General features: G+C 36.7%; 1 protein-coding gene across 2 annotated transcripts in view; it reads right to left on the bottom strand.

Moving 5' to 3' along the window:
• The window catches only part of LOC127630945 (U5 small nuclear ribonucleoprotein 200 kDa helicase), a 43,501-nt gene that overhangs the window by 1,870 nt on the left and 18,443 nt on the right, over positions 1-23,188 (bottom strand). For both annotated transcript variants that reach the window (XM_052108846.1, XM_052108847.1), the window contains 21 exons: positions 22,328-22,438; positions 16,730-16,861; positions 12,641-12,829; positions 11,917-12,114; positions 11,549-11,701; positions 11,380-11,460; positions 6,707-6,790; positions 6,485-6,591; positions 6,274-6,392; positions 6,015-6,169; positions 5,702-5,891; positions 5,280-5,450; positions 5,033-5,193; positions 4,678-4,905; positions 4,303-4,494; positions 3,979-4,157; positions 3,711-3,862; positions 3,478-3,586; positions 3,249-3,357; positions 2,944-3,133; positions 2,538-2,702 (listed from right to left, as the gene is read on the bottom strand). In XM_052108846.1, coding sequence (XP_051964806.1) covers positions 2,538-2,702; positions 2,944-3,133; positions 3,249-3,357; positions 3,478-3,586; positions 3,711-3,862; positions 3,979-4,157; positions 4,303-4,494; positions 4,678-4,905; positions 5,033-5,193; positions 5,280-5,450; positions 5,702-5,891; positions 6,015-6,169; positions 6,274-6,392; positions 6,485-6,591; positions 6,707-6,790; positions 11,380-11,460; positions 11,549-11,701; positions 11,917-12,114; positions 12,641-12,829; positions 16,730-16,861; positions 22,328-22,438 — 3,175 coding nt within the window. The remainder of the gene's footprint in view (positions 1-2,537; positions 2,703-2,943; positions 3,134-3,248; positions 3,358-3,477; positions 3,587-3,710; positions 3,863-3,978; positions 4,158-4,302; positions 4,495-4,677; positions 4,906-5,032; positions 5,194-5,279; positions 5,451-5,701; positions 5,892-6,014; positions 6,170-6,273; positions 6,393-6,484; positions 6,592-6,706; positions 6,791-11,379; positions 11,461-11,548; positions 11,702-11,916; positions 12,115-12,640; positions 12,830-16,729; positions 16,862-22,327; positions 22,439-23,188) is intronic.

Below are 23,188 nucleotides of genomic sequence, written 5' to 3'. Positions count from 1 at the left end.
AATACATTTCGACTGATCCGATCACATGTGGTCAGACGAGACGCATCGCTATTTACACCTGCTCGCTTAAATGCGTATCCTGTGACCACTTGTGTTTGGAGGGAAGGGTCTCTGATGTATGACGACATACATCAATCACTATCAGTGTGTTCCCAGATAATAAAGTACAAAAAGTCATGACAAAGAAAAAAAATATTAAAACGTCATGCTGTTTCTTCCAGATGCAGTTTAACATAATCTAAGCAGCAAGCACAAATGCAACATTTCGAGCAGGAGTCCCAGTTATTTAAGTGTGGAATCTGTATTAAAGAAGCTTCAGATGGCTGTGATTGTCATCTGTGCCCTGCATGTTGATTAAAGACACACTGAAGGAGATCACTGAAGTTCTCGTGCTTGTGTATGTTTTCGCTATTTCTTGGGGTGTAATGGTTTATGGTGGCGCGATACATCACTCTTAAAAAATGCGATGATGCGCATCATGGAGATTGGACATTATAAAACATTTTTTTTAGCTTCTATTCTCTAATACACAATGACGTCATATGCCTACATAACGTGGGCATACAAATGGAAATTGCTTCATTGCACCCAAGGAGCTTTAAAACACAATGCAAACTAGCAGCCACAGGTGTTGTATGATGAGTTCGGCTGAAATGGCAAAAACTGAATCAAACAGAAAATCAAATGTAATACAGGTAGGAGCAGGAGAGAGATGGGCCTTTTTAGCATAAGAGATTGAATGTCAGTTTTAAGCGCAAGAGTGGTCTGCTTTGCGCAAGAGAAAATGTACATTTACAGAGGTTTATTGATGGTACCCATATTAAATCTACATACACTCACCTAAAGGATTATTAGGAACACCATACTAATACTGTGTTTGACCCCCTTTCGCCTTCAGAACTGCCTTAATTCTACGTGGCATTGATTCAACAAGGTGCTGAAAGCATTCTTTAGAAATGTTGGCCCATATTGATAGGATAGCATCTTGCAGTTGATGGAGATTTGTGGGATGCACATCCAGGGCACGAAGCTCCCGTTCCACCACATCCCAAAGATGCTCTATTGGGTTGAGGTCTGGTGACTGTGGGGGCCATTTTAGTACAGTGAACTCATTGTCATGTTCAAGAAACCAATTTGAAATGATTCGAGCTTTGTGACATGGTGCATTATCCTGCTGGAAGTAGCCATCAGAGGATGGGTACATGGTGGCCATAAAGGGATGGACATGGTCAGAAACAATGCTCAGGTAGGCCGTGGCATTTAAACGATGCCCAATTGGCACTAAGGGGCTTAAAGTGTGCCAAGAAAACATCCCCCACACCATTACAACACCACCACCAGCCTGCACAGTGGTAACAAGGCATGATGGATCCATGTTCTCATTCTGTTTACGCCAAATTCTGACTCTACCATCTGAATGTCTCAACAGAAATTGAGACTCATCAGACCAGGCAACATTTTTCCAGTCTTCAACTGTCCAATTTTGGTGAGCTCTTGCAAATTGTAGCCTATTTTTCCTATTTGTAGTGGAGATGAGTGGTACCCGGTGGGGTCTTCTGCTGTTGTAGCCCATCCGTCTCAAGGTTGTGCGTATTGTGGCTTCACAAATGCTTTGCTGCATACCTCGGTTGTAACGAGTGGTTATTTCAGGCAAAGTTGCTCTTCTATCAGCTTGAATCAGTCGGCCCATTCTCCTCTGACCTCTAGCATCAACAAGGCATTTTCAGCCCACAGGACTGCCGCATACTGGATGTTTTTCCCTTTTCACACCATTCTTTGTAAACCCTAGAAATGGTTGTGCGTGAAAATCCCAGTAACTGAGCAGATTGTGAAATACTCAGACCGGCCCGTCTGGCACCAACAACCATGCCACGCTCAAAATTGCTTAAATCACCTTTCTTTCCCATTCTGACATTCAGTTTGGAGTTCAGGAGATTGTCTTGACCAGGACCACACCCCTAAATGCATTGAAGCAACTGCCATGTGATTGGTTGATTAGATAATTGCATTAATGAGAAATTGAACAGGTGTTCCTAATAATCCTTTAGGTGAGTGTATAATGCTGAATATCATGTAAAATAATGGTACAGAGAATATAATTCTAATGTCAAGTCTGATTTGATTTAATCAGTAAATTATTATTTAACTAGATAAGCATGCACTTCCATTAATATTTAGATGAGACATTATTTTAGAAAAATACAATTTTATTTAAAATATTTTAAATGGATGTAATCAGTGACAGTCTAAATGCAGCAAAGGTACCTAGCATAATTCTGTATTTTCAGTAAGCAGTATTATTAGCTAATATTTCCATTCTGTGTCACAATTGCCCTCTTCAGGCCTCATTAAAATCTCTAATGGATCATTTAGCACTTTGAAGAACAATACTTTTAGCTACATTTGAAAGGAAATAAACAGATTTGCATATGTCTTTAAAGTAACAAGTAGTGTAGTAATAATGCCCGTAAGTAGTACATTTATCATTCTTAGCATAGTGTTTAAAGTAGTCAATTAAACAGAAAAACAGGCCTCACCGATGGTTGTGTAGTTAATATAGTAGTAGGCTGCGATCATGCCCAGATTCAGCGGTGCCACGTCCATCTCATCCTCAATGCTGATACACTTGGACTGCTCCAGATCATGCAGGGTGTTTTCTACCAGCTCAGACAGATGATCCGACAAGTGACGGTGAGACATCCCTGTCACAGAAAAACAATACGTTTTTAGAGATTTTAGGCTTTGATGTATTAAACCACTAAAAAATCTGTCTGTTGAAGTTAGTTAAAAACAAGTGGCTTAAATACTTTTAAATGCATTCATAATGTCACAAATATTAAAGGCTGTAAAGCCTAGATTTTGAATGTGATATTGAATATGAAGTAATATTTCTGAAACAGTGAAGATCTCCTAGGCAGCACTGAGGGTTCTGTGGTTCCTCACCCTGCAGATTGTAATAGTTGGGGTTCTGGGTCATGCGCCGGTACAGAAATGTCCATGTCAGGTAATCCACGGAATCCTGTTTGTTCTCCACTGTCTTGGTGACGATCTCAGCATTGAAATGGTCATGGAGACAGTGGTCCAGGTGAGATTCAACAGGCAGAGGCTCGTACAGGAACTTCTTAAAGAAGTCCTACAGGAGTGAGACAATGATATGCAAAATTACTTATAACAAGAAAAAGAACAGTAATCTTAAGAAGCAAAGATTAAACAAAAGACTAAAATATGTTAATTAACAGCAGCGTTACCTTTTTGGACCCCTGACACATGATGACACAGCGACCCTCATCATCCTGTAGAGGGCGATTGGCCTTCCCTACCATCTGCAGGACATCATAGATTGGGTAGTCCACATACCTAATCAAAGAAACACACTCCTATGAACACAATCCAGATACACTGGGTAATTTTTGGGGATGTAAATTATTTGACTAAATCTTAAAAAAATATATAATTTGCGGTTAAGGAGAAACTTACGCATGTATTTTGCCATTGTAGTACTGTGTGTCCATGACAATCACCAGATGTGCAGAAATGTTAGTGCCCCAGCAGAGAGAGCGAGATGCCACCATCACCTGAATAGCACCTGGCAAAAGAGAGGAGAGGAAAAATGCTCCCATCAACAGACCGTCCAACAAGCTACAGCATGAACTGACTCAGTTCCACTGTACTTCAAAACATAATTTTTAGTTTCTCTTCAAATGTCATACCAGACATGAAAAGATGCTCCACAATCCTGCGCTCGGTAGCCGAAAGGCCCTCATGCAGGTACCCCACCCCATTAGAGATGGTCTCCTTCAACGTGGTATCAGAGAGATTCTCCATGAATGGAGCCAGGTCCTTCTCAGTTGAGTGCAGGAACCTTCAAGTAGAAAAAGAAGGCCTGTGATGAGATGCTTGATGTAGCCAATGATTAAAGCTTTCAGAAGTCACAGACAATGGTTTAATAAGTGTGTGATATGACGTTTCTCAAAGTACCTTTGTGGGACCACATCTGAGGCACAGAAGGTGAGGATATCGATAGCAGTGAGGCGAGTTTGACGTCTTGATGGCACAAACACCAGCACTGGCTTGGATGGGGAGTGTTTCATGATGGAGTGATACACAGGTTTAGCCATGGACAGCAGACGAGTCTGTGTGTGACTCACATTGAAGCCCTGAAAAAGAGAAACAGAAAACAAAAGCAATGAAAAATGTGAAAAAGTTAAAAGGAGATGATTTCAATTTCACAAATAGATCATCCTTTTGTAATTTAAGGTCATGAGGGCAGGAATGTACTCTGAAAATAAGATTGCTCCACACCTGGATGTGAAGCTCAAGAGGAACCGGCCTGACGTTGGGATGGAAGTTGAAGGTGGCTGTAGTGCTGCAGCCAAGCCAGTGGGCCACATCTTTAGCATTGGACAGAGATGAGCTGAGGGCCACGATACGAATGGGCCGCTCAATCTGAGATGAGATGTACCTCATCCTGGAGCAAATCACCTCCAACACAGGCTAGAGGAGACACAAAGACAAGGTGTTAGAATTTCAAAATGTAATCGGTTATAACCAAAAAATGTATAACAATTTAAACATAGGGCTTAAAAGGCTAAAAAAAAAAAAACTTGTTCTTCTTGTTTCAAAATTAGCATGGAATAAAGTGTTTATACTGAAATATGAAACTTAAAACAATCTTACTCCATTGTCTCCTCCAATGAGATGAACCTCGTCCACAATGAAAAGGCTAACATTCTGCACGTTCTTCCTCTGTTTCCAACGGCGAGACAGGATGTCCCACTTGTCTGGGGTGCTGACAATGATGTCACCTTTACCCAGCAGCTTGAGGTCAGTGCTCGTCTCACCAGTAAGTAAGACAACCTTCTTATTCAATGTGTCTTGGAACTTCTGGTGCCAGTCAATAAAAACCTGCATGAAAACCAGAATCAAGATTATGAAGTTCACATTTACAGTCCTCAGTTTTTGAATGTCAGTTCATTTTAACATTATGAATGCTCTCATATTTAAAGTAAATAGCAGAGTTTTGTGGATATACCTGTTCAGCCAGTGCTTCCATGGGTGTGATGTAAACACAGCGGCCCTCTGTGTTGTGTAGGAGCATCCTGAGAATGGCAAACTCGGCACATATGGTCTTACCGCTGCCAGTAGGGGCGCCAACAAAGACATTGTCATCGCTGTTGTACACTGCGTTGAACACTGAGGGAAATGCAAATAGAGTTGTTATATTTAGGTATGAATCCACCATGGAATCTTTATGTATTAGAGATTCTAAATTTAGGTACCCTGGGTCTGGATAGGGTTGAAAAATGGAAACTTCTGGTAAAGGCTCTCAAAGGCTGCGTTTCTCAGAGCAGACACCGGCAGAGGCTGCAGGTCCAGCAGCTCGGTGGGAGGAGGATACTTCTCTGGTAAGATCAGGTGACGGAATGAAACCGGCAGCTGCGTCTCACATGCTTGAGAAAGACAGTGAAAGAAAAAACATTTAATCAAGCTAACCTTTATGAGAGGCACTTCCAGACTAATGCAATTTAACCAATGCTCCATTTTCTTTACAAATGGTGCAATGGAGTTGGTTGCTACAGCTCTCACATATCAATCTCACACTACATTAACACTGTAAAATGTGTTACTCAAGTATGCTATAACAGTATGTTCTATTGCATTAAGATGTTTGTATCATGTTGTCAGTAGTAAAATCACTTACACAGCCAGCGGTCTGAAGCTATGCGAATGAAGTACTGTGGAGGCAGAGGCTCAAACACGGGCACGAAGAAAGTGACCAGATGCTCGTCCTGAGCGTACTTGGCCTTTAAGAGAAAGTACTCATGATGCAGGACTACCTCGCTGTCCACATCCTCCACCAAGATCCAGAAAGCCTCGGATGACCCATGTATCTGAGGTAACGGAGTCATCATACCACAATTACTAACTTTATTTGCAAGCTCAAAGTCAACGGGTGGAAAACTTTAGATGAAACAGCTTGGGGAATGACAGTATTCTTAAGACAGAGCACTGACCTTGTCATCCCACTGGAAATCTGGTGTGATGGTGAGTTCCACTTTCAGTGTGGAGCGAGTGATGGGCTGCAGGTGAACTGCCAGGTCCAGCTTTGGGAACTGATGGACATACTTATGGATGGTCTTTCCCATCTTTGGCATGCGGATCAACTCACCTGAAAGAAGTTTCAGATTATGAGCAATTAATTTAAAGTTGCACTTGATATAACATTGACAATGCTGGTTTGAGTATCACAGTGGAGCAACAAAAACTACACACCAATTTCATTGTGGTTCAGATCATAGAGACGTTCAAAGGGGAAGTTTTTCTTCTCTATCTTTTTGATGACCTCCTCTGGAAGCTTGCGGAATTGGCGCAGAGGAGACATAGACTGCCACCTTAACAAATATAAGCCAAAAGCATGAGTATTGCATTGTATGAAAAACATAATATTTGTGGGGTCAACAAAATCGGCATCATAATGACTCACATCCTTTTGTCAATCATCTTGCAGAGGTTCAAAGTCTTGTCAGTAAGTTGGGCCCAGCCTCTACCCAGAACAATCTCAAAGATTGCCCTCATCAACCTGCCAGCACTCTGTCCAATCAAACACAATTATACAGAAAATCTATAAATTTTTTTATAGCTTTCAATCTTCAATTTGGCCTCAACAGGAGAGTATTTCAGAACGCAGATGTTCTTTAAGACTTACCTGTGTCACATAGACCATGTCAGCCATGAGGGCAAAGCCCTCCAGTTTGAGCTGAGAGATGTAAGCCTGCAGGAGCACATTAATCTGAGAAAGACAGATAACATTCAAATTAGGATGGACAATGAGGCCATATTGAGAACTGAATAACTGTCTCCTCCTTACTACACAGTGCATACTGTGAACTGCCAACCATAAAACAAAATACAAACATGTTTTTTAACAGCCATGTTGTCACTCGATTTTATCGTAGAACTTGTTTAATTCATCAAGTACTGTACAGTTATGCATAATGCACATCTTGTCAAATGCAGCAGGACATCTGAATATTCCATGCATGAACAAATTTGCATAGTGTGCACAATCTATAATAGCATGCTATTTTTAACATTGTAGTGGTGTCTGGATCTTTGGGTTGAAACCGAATCAATTAGATTCACAGGTTTCCAATTTGATTAAAAATATTTTGGTTACATACACAATTTCAATTCGATTCAATTAAAGATTATGTTTGGTTTTAAATGCATTTATGGATTCTTTATATGTGTCTTAGGCAAGAAAAAGAAAGACAAAACAAACAAGTTTGTTTGATCAGAACCAGCTTGAAAAGCAACACATTAAATACATGTATATACAGGCTTCTTGGAATACAACAGTGCAATGTGCTGATAAAATATTTTAAGAGCCAAGCATAACTACAAAATATTCTATATTTCACTATAACAATTCAATTAATTCCACTAATCCATTAAAGATTTCATTAATTTGACTTTTCCAGGCCAAGAAAACAAATGTAAAATTCCCTGATTTTAACAGGTTTTCCATGACCATGGTAACCCTGAATCAGTAAAACACCATATGAATGCATTCAGTTTCCTCAAGACCACATATACACATAAGGAAAAGAGAAAAGAAATATCGACTAGTTGACTTCAAATTAAATGTTTTTAAACTTGTGTTTTCAAAATGTTTTCTGCAGGGCAAGTCCCAAACTAAACAATGCTACTAGTAAAATGGCACTATATATATCTTATAGAAAATAACTGCTAAGTTTCCCTGCAATGACAGCAATTTATTTCAGTAGTGGCCATGCAACGAGCTGGCGGCTGTACACTGCTTTGAGGACTTTTCACTCGAGACAAGAGTGCAAGCTGTCAACTGCTCATATGACAGTCAGGGGCCGTCCTGAGGAGAGATCAGTTATGAGGAACACGAAAGCTGCTCAGAAAATTTTTAATGAGAGTTACGGACAGAAATGCATGCGGACGTGATTCCATGAAGGGCTGACAGAAAAGTACATTGCGCATCTGTGAGGGAGAGCAATTAGGGCATGCGCTCTGAGGTGTGCTAGAGAATGACGCAGTACGTGTCTCCAATAAATCTCACATGTAAATAATTAAATATAAATAAACATATTTAAAAATATTATACAGTTGTCAAATCGCGATACAATCGGTTTTTGAGCATTTTAAGTCAATTATTAACTAGGGATGCCGCGATTATAAGGTTTTACCATTAACCACGATTAAAAATGTTACGGTTAATTTAACTGTAATTTTTTTTAAAGATTACCCCAAATATATTTAGCTCAGTTTTATTTCTTAAGGACAATGGTATTTTACCCAAAAGAATGTTTTCTGGATGTATTTATATTTTGCTGTTAAATATTAAATGAACCTGTCTAATCACTTTATTCCAATAATTTGTCAATTTAGAGCACTTGTATAAAATTAGACTGTAATGAGAATTTTTATCTCCACAATTTCTCCAACAACCCCCTTTTACCATGCTATTGTATTTACTTTCAATAACAAGTGTTATACAAAATGTCATTTGTATCTTCCAGTCATATTCCCTCCAAACACTGGATTGAGTAGGATTGTATTATATGATATTTCTACATATTTACAAAGTAGTTTATTCAAAAAAACCTGGTAGATTTTGATAAAGGAAAATAAACTTAGGGAGAATATTCATCTTTATAGTATCTATTCATTTTGTAACCAATAGTAGCCTATATTTATTTGTAATAGTTTTGAATGATATATAAATATTTCATTTCAAATACAAAAGCTTTTATATTTTAAGAAAATTTAAGCTTTTAAATTCATAAGCCTGTGTGTTCTTGTTGTGGACCTACAGTACAAGAATTCACTTACGCATTGTAACCAGCTGTTTTATATATATATATATATATATATTTTATCACATTAAGAATTTGTTTGCAGCAGTCCTCGAGCTCTCCTAGGAGCCGTTTTTTCTTCTTGTTATGTAAATGTATTTAATTGCTTCATAATTTTAGTTATCCCTTGTACTGTGTAAATCATGTGTTTTAAGTCTTCATGATTTCATGCTGATCTCTTGAGCAGTGTAAATGTATTTACATTTTTTATATTTTTAAAACAATGTCTTGTGCACAGTTTAAATTAATTCTTATTTTCATAAACATCAGCTTTCAGCAGAGGTAAATCCCGCCGACTCTCTCGTGAGAATTTAATTGCATTCTCTCACATGATTGTTTGTGTGCTGCAAATGTCACTCATTCAAGTGCACAAGCACGTAATCTAATCTTAAAGTCAGGATCGAAGCCTGAGTTGACAAGAGAAAGTTGATGAGCTGCATCATGATACCAATTAAGCCTTATTGGATTGGTTTGAATTTGTCAACCTGAAACCAATCCTGAAACCCTGAGTTCAATCAGCGACCTTCATGGTACAGGCATCAGCAGTGCCAGTCCTACCCCATTTGGCACCCTAGGCGAGACAACATTTTCTTTAGTAGCCTATATATATATATATATATATATATTGTGTAGCAATAATGAGTGGACTAAAAACATATTGTCACCTTTTCACATTATACAGCACAAGATGAAGTTTATCAAAGTTACCTTTCTCAAAAGTCTGCTGTGGCAGTATCATGGCACATTGTGGTATCATCATATTGTGATGGCACAATGTGGTAAAACCTTTTTTATTATATACAGTAAGCCTATATCATGGTATTTATATGGAAGGCTACTCCGAAGATAATGCCCAAAAAACACATGGTATTTTTATAATAAATATAATTTTGGTACTTTAAAGTGCTTTCATGTACTGTGTTTTTATTTAGAAAATGTCTTTACCTGCGATAGACAATTGTTCACAGACTGCACTCGCACATGACAGTGACATCACTGGCAGACCATTGAATGCAGCTGCAGGTTTTTTTTCCAATTAATTGTAAGTACATTTTCAATTCATTCAGCATTGTTTATGTTCTCTGTCTTTTAAAGCATCCTGTTACTGTTTTACTGCATGACAAAGAGCTTCAAACGATTCAGCCCGCACGTTTCTACAACAAATTCAATGAGAAGAACAGACTCAAAAGACTGATAATTTCGGGCATCACACCAATTCACGTGCCCCGTGCTAGTCTATGGTTGTGTTCAAAACATACTATCCATACTACTCACACTCTTTTTGCCAAACAGAGGTATAAAAGAAACCGTAAGAGTAGTATGGTAGTAAGGCATTTAGTACACTGTCTAATTGTTCCGTGGGGGGGCGCCACAACACATTATCGGAACACACATGAACATATTGAACACAAATGTATTTGCTCGATAGATCGGTGCCCACCAAGCGATGCTGCCCTAGGCGCTCACCTATGTCACCTAATGAGTTGACCGGCACTGGGCCTAAGGTGTCGCGGACTGAATGTGAACTTTCAATTCACGTAAAACTAGGGCTTAAGCACACAAACTCCAAAATATAACAGAGGATTTCGATCTACCAGACTCATATACACACAAAACAAAAAATTGGCTATGAGCATTTAAATGACTGACTAAAGATGATGGACGTGAAACAGGCAGACAGAAAGACACACATCCTACAAATTGGACCGGTTGCTCCGCTAGTCTTCCAACAACAAAGTATTAAGTTTTATATTTTTGCTGTGGCAATGTAATAGTGATGAATTAAAAGATGCAACTTTTTAAATGTTTATTCGTGGTGACAGCACGTGGTGCAATTGCGTGCAGTTAATTTCAGCAAATAAAATTTGAAGCATTGCATCTTAAATCATCGTCATTATTTAAAGCATTGCTTGTGTACATATTCACTACATTTAAAAATAAATACCAATTTTACTGCTTTACTGCTGTAAGCAATGTTCTTGTTATTATGCTTAGTCCAAAGGTTTTATTTGTGAGGTGTTGTGGACAGTAATGTTATGTTGGCAATTCTTTATGTTGGGGTGTCTGACAGACAGATTGCTTTAGTAAATTGTTGCAGATCGTATTCTGTAAATTTGACATTGAAGCACATCACTGAGCTAGGCTAGATTGGAGCATCTCTATACACCACCTATTTATTTTTTGGGTATTCATTGTAGTCTTTATATTTTAGGGCTGCACTTAGCATCCAGAAATACATCTACCAACATGTTTAATTGTAATGTGATATGCATTTTATTGCCTCAGTGCTGCTGCATAAGAAAATTAGCAAATAATCGTCAAAACGTTTAACTGCAATTTTTTTTCACACCGCGGCATGCCTATTATTAACAAATACTAACGAGTCTAGATTAAAAAAATTATATTTCAAGATCGATGTAGATAAATCGGCAGGATTAGTAATCGATGCACCAAGAAAGAGAGTGACATTTCTTTCTTTCTACTAAACACAAACCTTTGCACTGGGCTCTTCAATGCTTTCCTTTACTGGAATAGGGACTCTTTCTAGTAGTTTCTGGAGCTCAAGTTTTTCCTCCTGCAAATCAAAGAATAATAATATAAGCATGTTGGTCAGTGCAGTCAATTAACCACTATTTCAGTTGGTTTTTAAATAAGGCACATACTTCTCTGACTGTGATGTTCCTGAACTCTGATGAGAGAGAAAACACCCTGAAGAGCTCGATCTCACTCAGTGTGGGCTTCAGCAGCTGGTTATAAGTCATCACGGAATCATGGGTGATGTAGAAATGGCTTGCAATCCGGCCCAGGTCTGTGACCTACATCAGAACACATTACACAGCACTGAAACAACATCTGTTGCGTTAATTTTATTAAAAGGCTAACTGATGTGTTCAGAAAACTCTGCAAAAATCCATTATCCTTGTTTAAGGATATAAAGCTGGTACAATCTTATTTATCATACATATAAAATGATTTTCTGATAGCCCAGATTTGGAGAGGTGGGTTAATTTGACAAGAGGAAACTATGTACCTGAAAGTTGCCGGATCTCTTGTCATATTTGGCCAGGTTGTTCTTCTCCAGGACAGTGGCAGCTGTGTGCACCAGGTCCATCCGCCGTCGCTCCAGCAGGGGGTCAGAGCTGCGATCGTCATGGGAGACGCCATACAACGTGGGGTTCCGCAGCATCCGTACATATAGGTATGTGTAACCCAGCCAGTTAACTGCATCCTAAAAACAGTTACAAACAAATCAAAAATGCAAAAGAATCTGAACCTCCAAGACTACCAATATTAGGAACATTTAAAACAGAGCGTTACAGACAAAAGGTCAGAATGAGGGTGGAAAAATGATCATTTTTCACTAATCATGTTTTTTGTGCAAAAAATCTTCACTAATATTTTATGTGAACTTCAAGGAACATTAAAATAAAAAAGGCACGTCATGACCCATTTAAAGGGGATGACTTTAGATTTGAAGTTTAGATTGAATTATCTGTCTGCAAGCTAAAACCCTCTCAGTCTCCCATTTAAAGCACAGCACAAAATTATTTTGACCAGCTGACTTCACTAACTCTGTAGTTGGACAATTAGTGACAATCCTAACATTCCCAAATATCATCTAAATGATTTTGTTGTTTCAATATTGATAATTCTAATTTACAGAAAAGGCCTCTACCAGGATTATTGCTAAACAGTGGTGGCATAAATTGCTGACTAATGAACATACATGTGAATTTCCAAATATCAAACCTTACCTTGGCATTCTGCACATTGCCCAACACTATCTCGGCATTGAGCATGTCAGGTAGTTTGGCCACCATCTGGCTCTCGATGGGCAGCTGCTGGTTGAGCAGAGAGAGGTAATACTGAAGTTCTCCATGAGAGGTGAGCAAGATGCCCTCTCCTTTAGAGTCATACTGTGGTCTGCCAGCACGACCCAGCATCTGTGTTCCAGAAAAGCAAGTCAACACTTGGCAAAACACTTAATAATCTGACCAGTTTAAAGGAAGATTCCAGGTTCAATACAAGTTAAGCTCAGTTGACAGCATTAGTGGCATAATATTGATTACCACAAAAATTTATTTTGACTTGCCCGTCCAGTTTTTAAAACCACAATTAAGACTTTTAAAGACCTTTTTTCAAGACCTGAACAAATAAAATGAATACTGTATCCTCATACCAAAACAAACCAACACAATATCAAAATAAATCATGTATCAAAGACTCTTACTTAAACAGGCAGAGGCACACATTAAACATGACCTTAACATTGCTTATCAGTAAAACAGGGTATTATATATGCAAGTTTATAATACTCAAGACATGTTTTCCACATATATATATATATAAAAATAAAAATAATATATAATATATTTATTAAAATCGGTTTATGTGCCATTATATAAACAAATACAAATTAGAGGCTGACTGAGATTGGGTTGTGCTGATTTGATAATGTGTTGAAAGAAAGCCAGTTAGTCTGCAAAGAGTTTTTAAAAATTGATAGCCTTTACAACATTTTCTTAGTAGGGCTGTCAATTGATTTTTAATCTAATTAATTACATGGTGTCCCGATTACGATTTAATCGCATATACAAATATTTGCAGAGAAAGCCCCTTATATAACAATAATTCAATATATAATGAATATACATATTTATATCAATATATAATTAAACATAGTTAACTTTAAATATTAAAAAATTATATATATATATATATATATATATATATATATATATATTATATATATATATATATATATATATAAACTATTTAGATAATTAATAATGCATTACATTCTTGTAGCAGAAGAGATCATCATTGATAAGACAATACAAAAAGTGGCTTTAGAATACAATGTATTGTTTACTACCATATTATTGATCATAAGTCAATCATTGGCATACAGTTCACAGCAATCCATTTCACAAGTGAATTTGTCAATCAGTTCGAGATTTATTATGAGGGCTTGTTTAAGGACCCGTTAATTTACACCTGCGTCAGACATGCTTGTGTAGCTTCTCGGGTGCGTTGCGTCATAAACATAAAATGTTTAGGTCACTGTGTCAAGTTAAATATAGCTTAATACTTAGAACACATCTTGAGATCCCCTAGTTCACATTTGCGCTCCTTCAAGTCATTTGAACTTAAGAACGTAACGCATGTTTGTGTTGTTCTGCTGCTGAAGGGTTGTTTTCTTCACTATATAAACTGCTCGCTGCCACACAGCTTTCACTTACTGCCCTCTGGAGTAAACAGGTGGTACTACAATCTTGCATTTCTCTCAGGAATCTTCCTTATTATGGTCCGGTGGCATTACGATTAATTGCGTTAATTATTTTAACGTGTTATTTTCTGTAAAATTAATCGCACTGAATTAACGCGTTAAATTGACAGCCCTTGTTATTAGTCTTTCCTTCATGTGATGGGGAGGGCCATACAGAGGCTACAAGAGTCCAAATTTAATAAAATTCCAGATGCACTTTGTGATCATCATCATCATCAACAGTTGATCTTTAGTGATCACTTGTCATAAATTTCCGATATGGCCTAATGATTGCGAACTGCTCTGCAACAGCTGGAAACACTCACAAGCCCATGCATGCTTGAAGAAAATACAACAGTGCCGCAAAGTTTTCACTTTGAATGATGCAGGGCATGCATTTATTTTATGAATTTAAGACCTTTTTAAATAAAAATTAAGATATTTAAGACTTTCATTTAAGAGAAGAGATTTTTTCATCATTTAAGATATAAGACTTTATGACCTTAAATTTTGAAAACTGAATTCAAGACATTAAGGATCCATAGGAACCCTCGAAAAGTATAGCCACAAAGCATAAACCGTATTCACATAAACATGATTTTAGTGTGATAAAATCACTTACTAACCTTTTCTGAGTAGAATCCAATTTAATAATTTTGCTGCCATGACGATGTAATGTCTACAAACCCTAAAATGACTGTAAAAATTACAATTAAGAAATAACTAGCTCAAATAATTCACGAGTTTATAAAATGATAAGCCTCACATTTCTGCCTTGAAAGGGACAGTTCATCTAAAAATGAAAATTCTCATAATTTACCATCATGCCATCCCAGATGTGTATGACTTTCTTCTGCAGAACACAAATTATGATTTTTAGAAGAATATTTCAGCTCTATTGGTCCAAGTGAATGGGTACCAAAATTATTTTGCTTCAAAAAGCACAAATGCATCATAAAAGTAATCCATAGGACTCCAATCCCTATTTTCATAAGTGATATGATAGGTGTGCGTGAGAAACAGATATAAAACAATATTAAAGTCCTTTTTTGCTTGAAATTCTTCTGCCTGCCCAGAAGGGGGGCGGTATGCATGAAGAATGTGAATCACCAAAAAAAATAAAAGAAAAGTGATCTGTTTCTCACACACACCTAAAATATCACCTCTGAAGACATTGATTTAACCACTAGAGTTTTATGGATTACGTTTATGCTGATTTATGTGATTTTTCCAGCTTAAATTTTGGCACCCATTCACTTACATGGACCAAAAAAGCTGAGAAATTCTTCTATAAATCTTAATTTAAGTTCAGCAGATTAAAGTCATTCATATACATCTGGGATGGCATAAGAGTGAGGAAACGGTAAGATAATTTTAATTTTTGGGTGAACTAATCCTTTAAACAAGATTTCCTCAATAGGTGGCCCCCTGGCCACATCCGGCCTGCAAGAGACCGCACTAAAGGCCTGTTCACACCAAATCCGTGACGATGATGCGAGACAAACTTCTGACGAAACTCTATACACAGAGTGCATAAAAATAAAAATGTCACCCCTGTACAGTAGGGCTGCATCTAACGACTATTTTGATAATTGATAAATCTAACGATTATTCGACTATTCAGCGATTATTGTAACGATCAATCATTAGCTCTTAACCACTTAAGGTGGTATTACACGTGCTTACTAACAATAAGAGGACAAATCATCTTTTAAATAATACCTCTAAAAGGACATTCACTGAATTACAGGGGAAAAAATCATTTAAGATTGATTTAGTAAAGAAATTAACTGCAAAAAACCTATTGTTATCAAGTGTTTTTGTCTTGTATTTGTTTTTTGTCTTAAAATAATCTATAAATATTTCAAACAAGATACATTTACTTGAGAAGCAACATACAAGATATTTAGACTTGCTTTAAGAGAATGTTTCTTAAACATAAGTGTATTCTTTCACTTGGTTTTACTTCTGGAAGTGCAGTAAAGACAAAATATACTTATATTCAAGATCTATTCTCTAAAAACAAGTCTAAATATCTTATATACTGCTTCTCAGGTGAATTCATCTTTTTAAAAGGATTTTTGGATTTTTTTTAAATATTTGTATTTTTAATATTATATTAAACATTTATTCTGCAATATAGCTGCTAAAGAAAATGTATGTTGTTTTAAATACAGTTGAAGTCAGAAGTTTACATACACATAGCCAAATACATTTAAACTCAGTTTTTCATAATTCCTGACATTTAATAGGTCAGTTAGGATCACTACTTCATTTTAAGAATGTGAAATAATAGTAGAGATATTCATTTCAGCTTTTATTTCTTTCATCACATTCCCAGTGTGTCAGAAGTTTACACACACACACTTTGTTAGTATTTGGTAGCATTGCCTTTAAATTGTTTAACTTAGGTCAAACCTTTAGGGTAGCCTTCCACAAGCTTAGGTGTCTTTCACAAACTGTAGTCTTTCTGTGGTAATAAACATTATGCCACAAATGCTGTAGATTGAGCTCAATTTGTATTGAACCTGGAATATTACATTAAAGTAGTGTGTACTACTGACTATTAACTGACCTGTAAGATGTCCAGGGCTCCTAGCTCTGTCCATCTGCCTTTCTCTGGGCTGTAGACCTGTGTGCCTTTGATTATCACGGTGTGCGCTGGCAAGTTTACACCCCAGGCCAGCGTAGCTGTGGACACCAATACCTACAACACACAACCAATATTTAGTCCAGTGTTGTAGTCAAGTCACTAGATCTTGAGTCCGAGTCCTCACTGCACAAGTCAGAGTCCAGGTCGAGTCAACAGTAACTGCATATAAGTCCGAGTTACGAGTCCATGTCGTAAAATAAGCAAAAAAATAAAAATACATTAATAAATCAAAATTCTGTTGCCATTTTAAGTTTATTGGCGTGCGCACACAAACACGAGCATGCACACAGCCTTTCAAAGTGTATTGTACAAGAAACCATACACACAATAACAATACCATATCTGTAGTTTCTTTTTTCTATATGTTACTTGAAAGTTTGATATTGCTTTTAGGAACTTTATGCAGTTTTCTTCATTTGTTTCTTTGTTCTTATTTTAGTAATGTTTCTAAAAATGTAATAAAATTCTATATCTATCTAGTAAAGACATTTTTATTTGTATAGCGCTTTTCAAGAAACATAGATTCAAATCAGCTTTTGATTAAAAATGACAAAATTGTGTATATAATTAAATAATTTAATAATAATTTAATCTATGTATCTATCTATAGTTGAAGTCAGAAGTTTACATACACCATAGACAAATACATCTAAACTAACATTTTTCACAATTCCAGATATTTAATCATAGAAAACATTCCCTGTTTTAGGTCAGTTAGGATCACTACTTTATTTAAGAAAATGAAATGTCAGAATTATAGTTGAGAGAATTATTTCTTTCAGCTTTTATTTCTTTCATCACATTCCCAGTGGGTCAGAAGTTTACATACACTTTATTAGTATTTGGTAGCATTGCCTTTAAATTGTTTAACTTTGTTAAATGTTTTGGGTAGCAAGTTGCAAGAAATTTGGCCCATTCCTCCAGACAGAACTGGTGTAACAGTGTCAGGTTTGTAATCTTCCTTGATCGCACACGCTTTTTCAGTTCTGCCCACAAATTTCCTATCGGATTGAGGTCAGGGCTTTGTTATGGCCACTCCAATACCTTGAATTTGTTCTTGATGGTGTTTATACTTGCATACTATTGTTTGTACAGATGAGCGTGGTACCTTCAGGTGTTTATACTTGCGTACTATAGTTTGTACAGATGAATGTGTTCAGGTGTTTGAAAATCTTGGCTGATTTCTTTTGATTTTCCCATGATGTCAAGCAAAGAGGCACAGAGTTTGAAGGTAGGCTTTAAAATACATCCATAGGTACACCTCCAATTCAGTACACCTCCTATCAGAAGCTAATTGGCTAAAGACTTGACATAATTTTCTGGAATTCTCCAAGCTGCTTAAAGGCACAGTTAACTTGGTGTATGGGTACTTCTGACTAGTGTTGTCAAAAGTACCCATACTCCGGTACCAATTTGATACTAAACGATAACGATATCAGTGTTTCTGCAGTACGGAAGTAGAGAGCACCGAATCTATCCAGTACCAGCACACACTATGACTGACACACGACTGCTTTAAAATGTTCATAGGCATGCTCTGTTCCTTTTACACTGAAATGGACAATTAATCCAAGTGGCATGTCCTAGTGATTTATTAAACCGCTGAAAGCTGAAATCTAAGTGTGGTGAGCTGCATACTTTTAATGAATGTATAAATCCAACCACTCATTAACTAGAAACTCCCCAGACATTGAGATTCATTCACATGGTTTAAGATGAAAAAGTAGAGCAATAATCCACTGTGAACCAAGCAGCACATGTACACTATATATTTATATAATTAAATCACAGCATTTGCACTTTAATCTCAACTGAATTTAAGCATTTAAAACAACAGAGTTGACCAAAGATTATGATTCAAAATAAAAGCTAGATGCTTGAAATTGAAGAAATTAAATAAAGAATTGAATACAAATATATTACAACTGTATAGTAAAATGTAATATTCACTGTAATAATAATAATAACAACAACAACTATTAATCAATATATCACAAGCAAGACTGTCGAATAAACGTTTGGCAAAAAAAAAATGCAATGACATCTTAAAAAGTCCTATTTTCACTTATTAAAAGTTTTACTGATCTCAGATCTATCTTCTACTAAAACATAATGATAAATCAGCCTTACAACCCTTGTTGGATTGTGTACAAGAGTTTAAGTTATGGCTTGCAAATAACTTCTTGAACCTAAATTAATTTTAAACAGAAATTGTTTTATTTGGGCCTAAGGAAAATTGTGCTGCTGAACTTGACCTTGGTTCTCTTGCCCCATAAAACACAATGCGAAAGAAACCTGGGTGTACAATTTGATCATTTAAAATTTGATAAACAAATTAGTGCGGTTGTAAAGTTATGCTTTTTCATCTTCGCCTTCTCACCAAAGTAAAACCTTTTATATCCACACGCAACTTTCAAACTGTGATTCATGCTTTGGTAACATCTCGTTTAGATTATTGTAATTCTCTTTACTACGGTCTCTCTCGGTCTTCCCTCTCGTCTACAGCTGGTACAAAATCCTGCTGCCAGACTTATCACGGGGACTCGCAAGTACGAGTCAGTTACACCAATTCTAATTGCTTTGCACTGGCTTCCTGTCAAGTACAGAATTGACTTCAAAATTTTACTGTTTGTTTACAAAGCACTACATAATTTGGCCCCTAAATATCTGTCAAACTTGCTTCAGCCATATACTCCTAGAACTCTGAGATCTTCAGATTTTGGATTACACACTTTGCCTTGATCTAGACAAAAAAAACATGGTGATCGAGCATTTGTAGTCGCTGGACCGAAACTATGGAATAGTCTACCTCTACACATTAGATTAGCTCCCTCAATTTCAACCTTCAAGTCTACTCTAAAGACATATATTTTCTCTTTGGCTTTCAATACTCTTTAATTATTGTGACCTGTTTTATCTTAATTTTATTTTTGATCTACTTTGTATGTTTTATTTTCTTGTAATAACCATTTTACCTTGTACAGCACGTTGGTCAACCATGGTTGTTTTTACATGTGCTTTATAAATAAATATTGACTCTACTGTAGGTTTTGAATACAAGATTGTAACACATTTTCTAAAATAGGGACCAATACCAAATCGGGAAAGCACTTGAAAAAGATATCCCCACTCAACTCGATCAAAAGATTTCTCCTCATCCAGGAAAATTAAAGCTATATCAGAAGTCTCTATTTTACAATATAAAACATTTTACATCCGACGTATATTATGAAAAGCTTGCCTACCTTTAACAAATCTGCATCAATCAGTGAAGGTAGATATTTATCTAGTCTACTGGCCAGGACTTTAGCTATAATCTTGGTGTCTGAGTTTAGAAAACAAATTGATCTATAAGAGCCACACTTCGTGGGTTCTTTCTTTGGTTTAGGGATTAGAGTTATTTATGGGAAGACCGTCAGGACCAGACGCTTTTCCACTGCTCATACTATTAATACCTGCACATATTTCTGGCACTTTAATCTACTGATCCAGTGTTTTGGAGTCTTCTTCACTTGGTTATTGTTGCTGGATCTCATCCATAAATGTATTATGAGTAAGGGAATTAACCTAAGGTGTTGTTTTATAAAGCTCTGCAAAATACCTTTTTTTTTTTTAAACATTATTAGTTTAGGTTTTTTGTCCATCTGGGAGTTTCAATTTGGCAAATTACTCTTTCGCTTTGTTGTGCCTAAATTCGCCATGCCATCAACTTCCCTGTCTTTTCTCCTTGGTCATAATATGATTGTTTAAGCTTTATTCGTAGAGATATCATTGAATTCTGCTTTTAGTAAACGTTTCTGTCGCAATTAGGGAGTATCTTGTTTCAAAGGTTCTTTTTCTATGTACTTCATTTCTGGAATAATTTTTTGGGCAGAACAATTTGTCTTAGAACTAGTATAACTAATCATTTGTCCCCTAATATTTGCCTTGAATGTAAATATTCAAGGCAAATAGAAGAAAATGTCAATTTGATTTCCAAGAAAACTAAGGAACTCAAGGTTTTGCAACCATTTCACATTTAAGTGCCATCTAAATGGACTTTTAATTATAATTCTTAAGGTATAAGTAAGAGATAATGGCACGTGATCTGACAAGACAGTGCTTCTATATACACAAGTGGACATAAAATCAACCAAGTGTTTTGAAATAAGAAAATAATCTATTCTGGAGTAGGTGTAAGAAGATGAGTAACAGAAATTCCTTTTTGTTGGGTTTTAAAACCTCCAACCAATCACTTGAAAATAGATCCTTGATATATAGATTAATTATGCTCCTGCTTTGGGTATGAGAGATATCAACACCTGCGGATTGATTGAAATTAGGGTCCAATGTACAGTTGAAATCACCATGATTATTAAGGTGCCCAAGAGAGGCTAAAGTCAGGAATAGGTAATAAAAAAACAAATGGGCTCATCTATATTGGAGCCACATACACCAACCAGATTACAATATTCGTTGAGCATCTTGCCACTAACACTCACAAATCTACCCATTGGGTCGTGAAAAGTTTTAACTATATGAAAATGGGCAAATTTGTGCAGGAGGATTGCTACAACTCTAGAATCGGAGTTATATAAAGATGCTATAACCTGTCCAGGCCATCTTCTACACAGTTTAATAACTTCCTCATTGAGTAAATACTTCTATTGAATTGAAGAATACGATTTTAGAATTTAAGTGCCTAGCTCAATTCATCACTTGATTCAGTTTGGTAATATTACAGAGCCCCCGTACATTCTAAGATGTCAATACAAGCAAGGCTTGTCTCAACCGACATTTCCCAAATAAATAAAACTATAAAATTCTAGATCTCCAAACAGTAGGGAAACCTGTTTTAAAGAATGTTTTAAATAGTTGAGTAGAGATGAACCATTTTTTGCATATGTGCTGCCACATAGACTCTGAAATATCCTTTATGAGTTCTAGACAAACTTGTGCAGGCAAGTTTTATACTGAGGTGAAAGTTTTGAGAATTTGAGTTCTTTGTTAACGGTTTCTGTAATTTGATTTGCTCACGTCTCTTAAAAAGTGAGCATCAGAATATAATTCTTACAGTACGACTTTAACCATGTATTATGCACCACCGACCAAATGGCGAGTTGGTTCCTCAAAATCTGGTATTCTCCCTCGCTATACCACGTCTACAGAGGCAGTTATATTGCATTTATAACAGATTTGCAAATACACATAACATGCTTTGAGTTGCGCACGCACTCTCTGAACGAGCAGGGAGATTTGAGAGTGCATGCCAGTTTTGAGTGAAAGCAAAAGGAAATCAGTGTGCGAGCGCAGAGATCCGTGCTCGCGCGACCAGAACGCAAAAGTTAACAGTTGCAATGAGTCCTCTCATCCAAATCAGTATGCACCCAATGCTCGAGTCCATGTCAGAGTCATTAGTGTTCAAGTTTGAGACGAGTCACCAATATTATGACTTAAGTCGGACTACAGTACAAAAACACTGGTTTAGAACTGATGCATATCTTCCTTTTACAATCTGAAATAATCAGAACAAGAGCTAACCTGGATGTGACGGTCAGCAAACAGATCCTCTACCAGCGTCCTGTCCACTCTGGTCATTCCAGCATGGTGAATAGCAAAACCATATGGCAACAGATCCTTTAGCTCCAGGTTCTGTGAACAAAAAATTAAGAAAATGTCAACAAAACTTTTAGTATACACTTCAGCTATGGTGTTCAATCACAACCAGGCCCTGATGGAATGGGCCAAATATTCAAAGGTGTTTTCAAAGGCACTGGTAAGGGTACTGATCCACTGAATATTGGGACACTTATGACTCAATCACTCATGACACGCTAATTGAAGCGCATCTGTTATTAATCAGCACCACCGCTGTATAAATGACACTATCATTCATTTTCATTGAAGATATTCAAAGGTACATTGTTATTATAACAGATAAATGGCTTAAATAAAGAAATAAAAATATATTGGAGTGCATTATAAACATTCTTTTAACAACTCAAATTTAAAAACAAAATGTACTTTCATGGTAATTAAGAATGAAAGTCTTTACAAACAACATCACTTTTGAAGAGAAAATAAGGCTTGGATTTCATAGTTTTAAACTTGTGCTTGTCTTCTAAAGGCTTGAGAGACTTCAGAAGACACAATGACATTTCTGGTAAGGGAACATAGTGAGCAACGGTGCTCCCTGGTTTTTAGGGAGCGAACGTTTCAGTGCACTGGAACGATTTTGCGAATGAGACATTCTGGAGCAGAGAAGAGCAATAAGCCATGTCCTTGCTGACGACCAAAGTTGCTCTAACCTGGCAAGACACAAAAATGCTCCAGTCTGTCAGCGCTGCATTAAAAGCTGGTCAGTGAGTTCACTGACATTATGTTAGGAGAGGATTATGTCAC

The sequence above is a fragment of the Xyrauchen texanus genome, chromosome 37, assembly GCF_025860055.1.
Source record: "Xyrauchen texanus isolate HMW12.3.18 chromosome 37, RBS_HiC_50CHRs, whole genome shotgun sequence".
Classification (NCBI taxonomy): Eukaryota; Metazoa; Chordata; class Actinopteri; order Cypriniformes; family Catostomidae; genus Xyrauchen; species Xyrauchen texanus.
The sequence above is the reverse complement of the archived record's forward strand: the minus strand, read 5'-3'. Positions and strand labels throughout refer to the sequence as shown.